The 12684-nt window shown below is 40.5% G+C and overlaps 1 protein-coding gene across 6 annotated transcripts in view; it reads right to left on the reverse strand.

Moving 5' to 3' along the window:
• Positions 1-12684, reverse strand: part of AMOT (angiomotin) — a 68656-nt gene that overhangs the window by 23731 nt on the left and 32241 nt on the right. For all 6 annotated transcript variants that reach the window (XM_074029151.1, XM_065538399.1, XM_074029150.1 and 3 more), the window contains 2 exons: positions 12189-12281; positions 6686-6831 (listed from right to left, as the gene is read on the reverse strand). In XM_074029151.1, coding sequence (XP_073885252.1) covers positions 6686-6831; positions 12189-12281 — 239 coding nt within the window. The remainder of the gene's footprint in view (positions 1-6685; positions 6832-12188; positions 12282-12684) is intronic.

The raw sequence follows: 12684 nt of genomic DNA on the forward strand, positions 1-12684 counted from the left end.
CAAGAGCTCTTCCTTGAATAATCTTACCTGATCCTGATTGCTGCTTTTCTCGATAGCTTCTCATCATGTGTACTGCATTAGCAGTCATTTTTTAAAGATTTCATTCATGTGTGGATTTATTCATTCATTCAACAGATATTTACTGAATGCTTATTATGCATCAGGCCCTATTCTGCAAATGAGAGGAGAAGGGATGTAGCGGGAAACAAGACAAAATTTCTGCCTCAATTGGAAGGCAATATCCATAGGCAACTTAAGGGTAGAGCCCTTCTATTTTCCTTGGTATCTCTCTTAAGTTCTAGTTCTAGTTTGTTGGTCACTATATTCTTGGTGAACAGTTTATATTAAATAACTATTACATTCAAGAACAAAAATGAGCATAGTATAGCTTATCTGCAACACTGTAAATATACAAACAACACACACACACCTCATAAATGTATTCGCTTTGGCCCAGTCAAGATAAGAGTTTCCTATCATTCCTATTCAGAGGTAAGTTTTTAAAGGAAAATCATAAAAGTGGGAGGAAGAACAGTGGGAAGGCAATCTATTGAAGCATAAGGCAAATACTCTTGAGCTCAATCAATCATATGATTTTCCATTACACTTCTGTAATATTTTGAACCAGTTCCCAAATATTTGGCAGATCTCTTAACCCCCTTCTGACTCAGGAAAATCTGATCCCTGCAAATGAATACCACGTGATGGCATCTCTTCCCTCCTTCCAACAACTGTGGGTGTCTTTCAAACTTAGTTTTTAAAGGATGGCTATACACAAAATTGCTTCTAGAGCCCCATTTGTTTTAGCCATTTGCATGGAAGTGACTTAATCATTTAGCTTCCCATTTATTCACTAGTGGACAAAGAACAGGGGTAAAATGCTTTAGATTTAAGAGATCTGGGATTTTTCCTAAATGTATCATTGACTGTATCACCTAATCTGTCTGTACTTTAATGTCTTAATCTGTCAAATGAGGATAACACTTGCAAGGTTCTTTGGGGATATACTGATATATCTGTAAATATTTTTAATGTTTAAGAAATACAAACAAGAAAATACAGATCAGTAGGCAGAAAGGACAGACTATTAATACTAGCTGGATGACCACCAACATACACAAACACTCCATTGGCTAAAGGACATTAAGGCTAAAAATATAAAACTAAGTCCAGTGCCTTCATTGTCTAATTTTCCTCTTCCCTTGTATTGTCCACAACTCCAAACACTATTATACAAATGTCACAACTGAAGTGTATTTTTACTGCTATTCTCCTTCATACCACGGGTTATATGTTGCTCCATGAGCCTGATTTTAGTTTGAGCTGATTTAGTCTTACCCAGGAGCCACTGGATCCAAGTAAGGGTTCATGCTGAAGCAATTTGGTAACACTACCCTGGTATTAGCAAGCTGCCTCCATCCATTGCCAGTAGGCTGTGGTCCACTGGTAGATATTAAAAGAATTGAAGAATAAAAAAACCACCTCTAAAAACTTTCTACCTCAGGAATAGGGCTCATGTTGTAAAGGCGACTAAAGAGAAACCCACAAAGCTTCCAATTTAGGAATTTCAAAAGCCAAAATCATAGGAAAGACTGAAAGAATTGAGCTCAGAGAGATCACTCCATCTCTATTTGGGGGTAGACATAATTTCTTTCTTGTAACACATTGGGTGGAAAAACACCTACTTAAAAGTAAATGCGGCCAGGCACGGTGGCTCACTCCTGTAATTCCAGCACTTTGGGAGGCTGAGGTGGGTGGATCACTTGAAGTCAGGAGTTCGAGACCAGCCGGGCCAACATGGTGAAACTCCGTCTCTACTAAATACAAAAAATTAGCTAGACGTGGTGGCACAGGCCTATAGTCCCAGCTACTTGGGAAGCTGAGGCAGAAGAATCGCTTGAACCCAGGAGGCACAGGTTGCAGTGAACCAAGATCATGCCACTGCTGTCCAGCCTGGGCAACAAAGCGAGACTCCATCTCAAAAATAAATAAATAAATAAATAAATAGATAAATAAATAGATGGAGGAAGGAAGGAAGGAAGGAAGGAAAGAAGGAAATACACTGAGATAAATATGGAGAATGCCATCCTTAGATGAAATGATCTTCAAATAAATCAATAATGCACCAGCAGAATACCTTGGAATATTCCTGGGTGGATATGTATTTTATCTGTATCCTATCAATACTCTAAATGCACACATAATTCACATCCTTGGATCTTCCATCCAAATCTATAATCCATCAAAACACTGGATAAGATTTACCTTCCCCAATGAAATCCTATTGTTGTTGGAAAATTATTTTGGAGTATTAGACATATAAATATCTATGCCTATGACATCTTCCTCTAATATCAGGGAAGGAGGAAATTGGTTATGATGCTTTGTGGATAGGTGTGGCAGCAGAAAATTATGTTATCTTTAAAACCAAAAAGACAAATCAAATAAGTAGTAAGAGATCTAGAAAGAAGGGAAAATATTAGCCCTTAAGAACAATGGTGGAAATGGAGTAAAACAGTATGAATTTAGCTTTAGAGAACTGAGTAGAATTGCAATGGGACTCTAGAAAATGCACTGGCTACTCTAATACGAGCTATCAATGTGACATCTAAATCATCACTAGCCACTGCAGTTCAGAAAAGGTTAACATTTGGGCCCCTTCTTGTTGAATCTCCATGGCTTTCATTCTAGCCTAAAGCCAAAGAACAAGGCTCGCTGGCTCTCTCTGCCAGCCCTCTCACATTCCACACTCTCCCTTCCTGTGCACTCAGTTCAGTAAGCAGCCCACCCGCAGCATCTTCCCTCTTTGATCTTGCCAAGGCCTTTTTCCCACCATCCCTGAAACAATTACCCAAGCCGCTTCCACTCCAGATCATCATAAGACAGCAGCCAGCCAGAAGCCTGGGCTGCCTTGAGCCTTGTGAGAGGATATGCCAGGCATCCATCGAAAATCTCCAGTGAGGTCAAACTGGTAGGGGGTGGGGAGGCTGTCTTTGAATGGGAGAATACCGTGGTTGCTGTAGGACACAGAGCTCTTTTGACTTGGAGTTTAATGAGCCTCCACTTCAATAGGACCTACGTGTCCCGAAAGATAAGGGCAAGGATGGAAAGGCACCATTTACCTCGTTCAGCTGCTGCTGCAATAGGGGCACAGGGTACACCCTGGTTCAAGACCTGGATCAGAGTGACTCACCAAGAAAACAGGTCTGATTTATAATTACAGTGCTATCCCCTCCCCAGCAAGATACCTCCTTCCTGGATGCCAGCAGAGCCAGGTCCATGAAAGAATGCACTGAACTTGGGAGCAAATGGAAGCTGTGATTGCAGGAGAAAGTTCTTTGTAAGCCTGAGGCAACATTTCTATGTAGAGTTTAGAGCACAGTGATTGCAGAGAACTTCAGGTAAGAGAGTTAATGAGATTAGCAAGAAGGAATGAATTTCAGGAAAAGAATCTGAATGAGGTCTTTGTAAAGAGAAAGACATAAATAAATGCAAGGGTCCTCTGGCCATTAAAGTAGTCATAACCTTTCCCTGACCACCTTAATGCAATGAGTAGTAGTTACCTGAGTGACCTTGTACTTAGAAAGCTGAGAAAAATAGTATCCTAACAAAAGGTCTAATCTGAGAAAGTTTCCCTAATTTTGATTTGCTAAGTAGGCCAGAGAGGTTTTCCTTGGAAGAACTTCTAAGGCTCGAGAAAAAAGGAAAGTTCATGATGCCATTTGTAAGCTATCACTAAATTATCTGTTTATATGGGACACAGGCAGGTTATCTAACATATCCATCTGCCTTCAAACACAGCCTTACTTGAGCCATTTCCAACAGACAGAAGGATAACTCTTCTATTCATGAATACCTTTCTTGGTTTAGAAATGTTCGATGATTTTGTGAAGCAATCACAATGAAGGCTCCTTCTTAGATCTGTTCCAGAACTACCTGCTTACCCCAAATACCTCCCTGATGATGTTCCAAACTTTGAAATTTCAGCCCTGAAAGAGCAAAACCTAATGAAGACTGAGTCATAGCAGAAAAGCAAAACTTTAATTAGCAATTTCCTATATCTGAGGATAAGCAAAAGGGATGTTTTCCTTTGAACAACATAGAGGAGACACGACAAACAGCACCCAGGAGCAAATCCAGCTCTGAGAGACTGGTAAAACAAAAAGGGAAGTAAGAACCAGTTGATTTTCTCTGAGATGTGGTCTTCCAAGGCTTTATATGTGCTAGAAGTGAGCCGGCTTGAAAGTCGGGAAGACATCACATGGCCTCTGAGATTCCGCTGGGTAGAGGGTGGTAAGCCTGCTCTCCCAGTCCAAGGTTTCACCTTCTTTAGCAAGAGCAACTCAGAATTTCCTAACAATTAGACTCCATGTGAAAGCACAAATTGGATGAGGACTAAAAACTTAACAATAATTGATGACCTCATTTGAAATAAATGCCATCATTCAATCCCAGCTCAATACTTAGAACTTCTTTATATTGTAAAGCTACATACATATTTTGGGGAGGGCCCCTGGAAAACTACTAAAAATCTCTAGGACTAATGCCCAGAAAAGCCTCAGAAGTCTGAAGCCAGAAATATATTTCAGGCAACCTTTTCAGCAAGGGCTGCCCAGTGGGAACTAGAAATGAACATTTTCTCCCAAAACATATATTATTTTCATTATTTTCAAACAACCAGTTACCACTGTGCCCTCAGATGTTGCAAAGAAAAATGGTTGCAGACACTCTGTCCCCATTTATCTCCAACTGGCTGAGCACCCTTCCCGGAGGGGCAGCAGGACTCTCTGTACACCCCAATCTCAAAGCAGTCTGGACAAGTTTCTCATAGTCTTTTGAAAAAAGAAAGGCCCAACGAGTGAAGCAATTTTTTAAAAACTTAAAAGATGCAGAGGTTACTAAATCTGAACAAGCACCCACATTTTCTTTTTGGGAGGTGAACCAAAGGATGATTCAGACAGGGAGAAAGGCAGCAGGGTTTAGGGAATGAAGAGTCATGAGATACCAGTTTTATTTCTGGCTCTACCCAACACTGGCCATGTGACCACCAGCAAGCTACTTCTTTCTCAGCAGGTCTCTTAGCTTGCCCTTCTCTAAAAGAATTCAGTCTTACCCTATCCTGTAATTTTCTCTGGAATGTCCTCACAAAAATGTGAGGGAAGGGAATATATGGGGTGTAGCAAAAGGATGCGATAAGCTAGACATCAGGTAAATACAAGTCTTCTCATTTTCTGTTAAGCAACTTAGCATAGTTCTGACATAGACAACTGATGAAGCAAGACATTAACCTGATTTTATACTACCTGAAGTTGGTATTTTACCAAGTCAGGCTAAGGGATATCATGAATTAGATGGCACTACCCACTGGTAAAGTGTGTATTTATAGCCCAACTCCAACAAGCATTTTAATATCCAAAAAAGAAAGCAGAGGAAATTGATAAGTTGGGAAATCTCCAGGAACTAGACCTATTCTTATTGAGGGAAAGGAAGCAAGCAATGAATGAAGGCAGTATAGATACCTCATATACAATAGTCAGAATGCTTTTTTAATGCTATTAAATTTCTTTTGTTTCAAATCTATTTCTCAACTTTGTATGATGAAGGCTACTTTTTCCCTTTAAACAATTCAAATTTCAGAGCAGAATTCTGTGAGATATGAAATTTTCTTTACCAAGTTACACTTTAGCATCAATTTTTGCTGGAACACACCCATCCCCTGAAGGGCAAAACATCTAAGAGTTAGTAGTCCAGTGCAATAACAACTGACATCCAAGATAAATTAATGACAAGCCAGCAGCAAATTTCCCTCTATTTCACATGAGTACAGTTTGGTGTTGCAATCAAATAGCATCTATGTCAAGTCTAATCAGATACATATTAATCATATGCTTAAGAGTTTTGGGGCCCTTGCATTTGTCAAGGGAAGGCTTCATCTCTGCACACAAATAAATGACAAGCATTCCTCCACGTAACTATTTTCTAGAGCTAGCCACTGAGAACCACAGCACAGCTCTTGGACAGTGCATTTTTTCTGACATAAACTGTAAACTGTCCCTGGGTCCCATCCTGTCTCAGACCTCCCAAGATTGCTTCTATTCAAAAACCAATCTGCCAAGTAAGTCCAAGTAAGTAAAGATATGGCCAGCAAGAATCATTTCTGACCTGAGAGGGGACTGACTTCCCACTAAGCCCGGGTAGACAAGGGCTGTTCAGATTTCAAAATCCTTAGAGTACTTTAAGCTACCTCGAATTATTTTCTAGTTTTATAAAGTTTTAAAATACCTGTACGTGCAGAAATTTTAAAATATACATCTATACATATACATATCTATACATCTATATCTATATATATATTTATATATCTGTCATAGTCTTAAGATAGGGCTAAGTATATAGTAAAAGCTTGGAATATGGGGGCAGTGAGCTTATACAAATGAACAAATGGAAATTGTTTCTTGACCCTGGTGATTTCCTATTTTGGAGCAAAAGAAAAGAATTTACCAAGAAGAGAAAAGAAAGCAAAGCAAAGTCCACTCACATCAGCACAGTGGAAACTAGGAGCAGCAGATGGCACCTCCCTATTGGGGATTATGCAGCTGCCAATTCACCACAATGCGGACCCCAGTGTCCCTGATTTCCCAGCCCTCCTACCCCCAGGCTCATATGCTACCTGAGGAAACCATACCTCTTCTTCCAGCTTTACCACCTTGGCCTGGGCGTTACTCAGGGCCTGATCTCGGATTTCGATGTGTCGTCTTTGGTCCTCATTGGTAGAACGGGCAGTGGCCAGCTCCGCTTCCAGCTTCTCCTTCTCACGCTGGCTTTCTTTATCTGTCAGGACATTAAACGTCAACACTGCCAGCCTGGAGCTGGCTCAAAGCCTTACCTGAGCAAAACTGACACATCATACCCTTTACTAGATAGCCTACTGTCCTAGTGCACAGCTGAAGAACCAGTATACCCAAGATCTGGACTCTATCACTGGCTCTACCACTAACTTGCTGTAGAAATTCAGAAAAGTCACTTAACACCTTAATGGTTGTTGAGCAGAAGCAATGAGAAAATAGGTGCAATGTGTCCCAAAAAGTATTAGGCATTACACAAAGAATACACACACACACATACACACACACACACACACACACCCCTCAGAAGAAAAGGTAGACTCGTCCCCTCAATTTTATTTCTTCCAAATTGTCTTACACTGGCAAAAGAGCAATTGAGCTCAAAACATTTTCCCCATTGTTTCCTCATGACAGTACATTAAATAGAACTAAAAATGATATTTCATAAACTGGATAACAGTTCAAGCCCACCCTTCATGCACTAACATTACTTTGTAACTGAGATAAAGTCTACTTGACAACATGTCCTCTCCACGGAAAACGTAACCCAACATCACCCCCTAACCCAACTCACTTTATCTCAGCATCTGCTTCTCTTGGGAATCCAATGTCTTTTTCTTTTAATTTTTTTTATTATACTTTAAGTTCTAGGGTACATGTGCACAACATGCAGGTTTGTTACATATGTATACATGGGCCATGTTTGTGTGTTGCACCCATTAACTCGTCATTTACATTAGGTATATCACCTAATGCTATCCCTCCCTCCTCCCCCCACCCCACGACAGGCCCCAGTGTGTGATGTTCCCCTTCCTGTGTCCAAGGGTTCTCATTGTTCAATTCCCACCTATGACTGAGAACATGCGGTGTTTGGATTTTGTCCTTGTGATAGTTTGCTGAGAATGATGGTTTTCAGCTTCATCCATGTCCCTACAAAGGACATGAACTCATCCTTTTTTATGGCTGCATAGTATTCCATGGTGTATATGTGCCACATTTTCTTAATCCAGTCTATCATTGATGGACATTTGGGTTGGTTCCAAGTCTTTGCTATTGTGAATAGTGCTGCAATAAACACATGTGTGCATGTGTCTTTATAGCAGCATGATTTATAATCCTTTGGGTATATACACAGTCAAAGATAATACAGTAAAACTGAAAGCCATGTTATGCTTTTATCCTACTCCTTCTCTGGTAGGATAGGCTAGGTGTGGAGGGAACACTGTAAAGAACAGGGCAAAGTTAGATGGAAAACATCAGGATCAGAGGAAGAAAGGCAGCCATTTCACCTGAAAAAAAACATCCTCTATTTGCGAATCTCCTTTTCTCCCTTTAAGTCTATTAGCATTTGAAAGTTCAGTTTTTTAAAATAAAGTAATCCAATATGGCTGGGCAGGGTGGCTCATGCCTGTAATCCCAGCACCTTGGGAGGCTGCAGTGGGCGGATCATGAGGTCAAGAGATAAAGACCACCCTGGCCAACACGGTGAAACCCTGTCTCTACTAAAAATACAAAAATTAGCTGGGCATGGTGGCGCACGACTGTAATCCCAGCTACTAGGGAGGCTGAGGCAGGAGGCTGAGGCTGAACCCGGGGGCTGAACCCGGGAGGTGGAGGTTGCTGTGAGCCGAGATCACGCCACTGCACTTCAGCCTGGTGACAGAGCAAGACTCCGTCTCAAAAAAAAAAAAAAAAAAAAAGTAATCCAATATGCTTGGGTGCTTACACACACACATATATATGTATATATACATATATAAAAAAAAGTGTGTATATATACATATATAAAAAATGTGTGTGTGTATATATATACTTGCATATATACAAAAACATGTGTGTGTACATATACTTGCATGTGTGTGCCCATGTGTATACAAATATACTCTCTGACCTTAGAATGGAAGAGCTTAGTGGGCACATAATGGTCTTTCGGGCTTGGGTTTTAAAGAGAGCCCAGATGAGCAGCATCTATATGAGGGTTTAATAAATATCTGTGGATGGATATAAGAAAAATAGAGGAAGAAAGCACCAGTATGAGACAGTAGCCAAAACTATAATTTTTAGGAGAATGAAAGAACATGATCACAAGCTAGCATTTGTATAAGTTAATAGAGATTTATAAGTAATCTCTAAACAGATTTTACACTTTGTTCCATATACTATTCTTATCTCAATCTGCCCTCTTCTAGTGGCTGGCTGTACCTTGTTCCAGTACCCACAGCTAATGAGAATATGAGAATATTATACCTGAAGTGATATCACTGAATTCCAACAAAGTAATTCTCACTCTTCCCAAATGATCACTTAAAGATTTCATTGCTTATTCCTAGTTGTAGATGTCTGTTAGTGAAATGGACCCCTTGTGATTCCAGCAGGGGGAGGGAAAAATGAACCATCATGAAACACGCCAGGGCATTCTGTTCTTAACAAGGCCTGCCCTCAAGAGAAACTATTTAACCAGAACCTAATCTATGAGTTTTTGGGATTTTGTTTGCTTGTTTGTTTGTTTCCAGAGCCTAACTGACCCAGGGGAAAGGAAACATCCGACTCCAGTATGCTCTGGCCTTCTACACGAGAGAAAGAAATATCCAGCTGAAGCCCTTTCTAGTGATCCTGCACCACCTAAAGGGGTGAAAAAAAACCGAGATGCACTTGTGAAGTTCAGTCCAGAGGTACAGGCTCAGTAAAAGACTGATATCTAATCATAGGTCTAGAACATTTCCCTTTCCCCCAGATTTTACCATCACATCCCAAAAGGCCTATTTACCGCAGTGCCTTTTACCCCGTACATCAGGTCTGCCATTTCACACACGCAAAAAAAAAAAAAAAAAAAAAACCTGCAAGCCATACTAAAAGGTGAAATATACAGTTTGAAAAGACAGGGCAAGCATCAGAACCAGACCCCGAGATCAGGCAGGGATACTGGAATTAACAGACTGTGAATTTAAAACAAATATGATTCATATGCTAAGGGCTCTAATGAAAAAAGTAGACAGCATGCAAAATCAGATCAATAATATAAGCAGAAAGATAGACATGTTAAGAAAGAATCAACAATGCTAGATGGTAAAACAGAGGTAATTTTACTATCTTGTTTAACCTCACAATATTTGTAAGGATCAAATGAGATAGAATATTTATTTAAGTGAAAGAAATGTTAGAAAGCACAACCAAACGCCAAAAGAACTTACTACACAAAGCAGATGATGATCATCATCACCACGATTAATAATGAGAATCTGTAGATTCAAAACCTTTCATTGTGATACAACAGATTGTGTATACTAATTTTTAGTATGAGAAGGTTGAGAGTCACCTGACCTATAAAATTAGCAATTCCATGTTTCTGAATCAATTCATTATAACTACAGGGGACCATGACACAAGTAGTTATGTCCCATGTCTTTCCTCTCCTCTTAACTAAGACAGACCTCACACCAGAAACTCAAACAAAGTAATTTTGATTTTTTGGAGGTTAAGTGCTCTTCATCTTGAGACTCAAACCTTAAGTTATAGGAGAAACTTCAATAGGGCAGCCTCACCTTCCTTCGCATTCTGACTTTGCATTTGGAAAGAAAGGAACATTTGTTGAATACGTATTGCATACCAGGTATTGTACTAGCTTAATCCTCAGAACAACCATACAAGGAAGGTACTATTCTCTTCTCCCATTTGCATATGAGAAAACAGAGACCCAGACAGCTTGACCAACTTGCACAAGGTCCCACAGTGGGTAAACAAGTAGTGGAGCCCCTATTCACACCCAGATTGGTTCTACTGTACTAGGCTGCCTTCTTCTAGGGTTGAGTTGGTTTGGTTTCTCTAGGATTCCTGCAGTACCTTCTCCAGAGAGGCTTTTCAAGAGGGCTTTCCTTTCTCCTGCCACAGTTCCAACCATGCAGGGCCCTGTCAATGTCCCAAGCCAAAAGAAATTAGGAGGGACAAGAGTCATGCCCTCTTCCCTGGCTAGTTGGTGAACTTCACTTTTCCCTCCTAGAGCCATTTGACAGTCTTTTGCTCTGCTGGTAATACCGTCTGATTTACTAAGTTAGCACATTGTATAAACCTGTAGAAGAGCTCCTAGGACACCTGAAATACCATCTCCATACAGAGAGGAGTATGATCTAGCTGATCCAGAACAAAGAATCTATACGTTTTGTTTGTTTTGATCTGAAAGTCTGCCACCCTCTTTCTGCCAGTGAACTAGCTCTGAGAGCAACTCTGATACCACAAAAGCAATTTCACAAAAATTTATACTAGGCACTGATGACACCAGAAAAACTACATTCCTTACTCTAAGATATGTTGACAAAGGAACAGGAGGTACACGGAAAAGAAAAAGAAAAAACCTGTTCTGAAGCCAGAGCACAACAGAATAACTCAGGAAGGGAGGGCGGTATTGTAAGTGAAGATCAAACGAACTTGTAAAAGCTCGCTAGAAGCTGCATGGAATGAGTTGAAAGGGTCATTTGGAGACCCAGCAAAGATGGAAGAGACTGACAAATCCCTACTGAGCACAACTACAGCCAGAGCTACACTGAGGGAGGCTGGGGGGAGAGGAAACCAGCTACAGGCATCTGCAGAAACGAGAGCAGTTCATCTGTTTCTCCCAGAGTAATTCTCCCTGTGGACTCAATCCACTACGAAGTTTTTATTGCTGGTTTTATTAAGGCAATTGGAAATAATTAGACATTGTCTAGCTGGGTGGGGTCCATTAGAGACCGATAAAGAAGAAGATTAATTCATTGTCATGGTCCTAGGAGTATTTCCAGACAAAGGAAACACTATTATGAGGAAGACACAGCTCTGCCCTCCCCCACATCCTCCAACTGTGCAGCCAGAGTCACTAGTTCAGGCCATAGGATTAGCTCCCCTTGCAATCTGCCACTGTGTAACAATAAATACTAGATGCCTAACAAAGGGAGCCCCAGATACAGGTGAAGTATTCCAAACACTATCATCAATCCTGCACATTAATCCTATCTCTACCAGAGCCAGCACACGGGATCTTCTAAGAAAATCCCTTCAACATGAAGGGACCTCATGTTCAGTAAGGCTCTTTATTTAGGTAGCAATGACACTAGCAGGGATTTCAACAGGCTTCTCTAGTTTAATGCTGAAGGAGCAATGTGATATGACAAGATGTTGTGGCAAGCAGCCTTCTTGGCTTAGGAGGAAAAGAACAGAATCTTCCAACTTCATGCCTGAATAGGAAAAACAATCCTTAGGTGATATTGACTCTGCCCTGGCTGTTCTAAAAGGCTAAAGAGAACAGTGTAATCTTTTCACGCACCTTGCTCCCATCCACACATTAATACCTGTTTCTGCAGCTTGCAGACTTACTTTTTGCAAAGAGCTGCGAGATGGTTTTTCTGGTGTCCTCTGACCCTTCATATTCCTTCTCCGCAAGCTGCTTGTTGGCAGTCTCTAGACGCTCTGTGGAATTTGGAGACAATCAACAGGGTCTCAAATATAAACTATCATGCACATACTATTGGCCCTCTAAATACTGACCTTTGGTAAAACAAGCCTGTTTCTTCTTGTTAAACAGGAATGGGTGACTAACATGAGTTTGCAAATGTGAATCCCAAAATAATACTAGACCATGGCCGGGGAGGAGGAGGTAAGTATTTAATGCTTTCACTCCTCACTGCCAAAACCTAAGTTAACTGCAGAATTCTAAATTTCAATGAAATTATCCTTCCCCAAATATATAAAGATATCTTTCATTAACCAGAGAAAAAGAGCATCACAGTTACTATAAAGTCTTCAAACTCATGTAATGTCAAAGCTAGAAAGGGACAACTAGCAGCACGTAGTTGGGCTGCCTGACTTTAAA

This window comes from Macaca fascicularis, chromosome X (assembly GCF_037993035.2).
Source record: "Macaca fascicularis isolate 582-1 chromosome X, T2T-MFA8v1.1".
In the NCBI taxonomy this organism is placed as follows: Eukaryota; Metazoa; Chordata; class Mammalia; order Primates; family Cercopithecidae; genus Macaca; species Macaca fascicularis.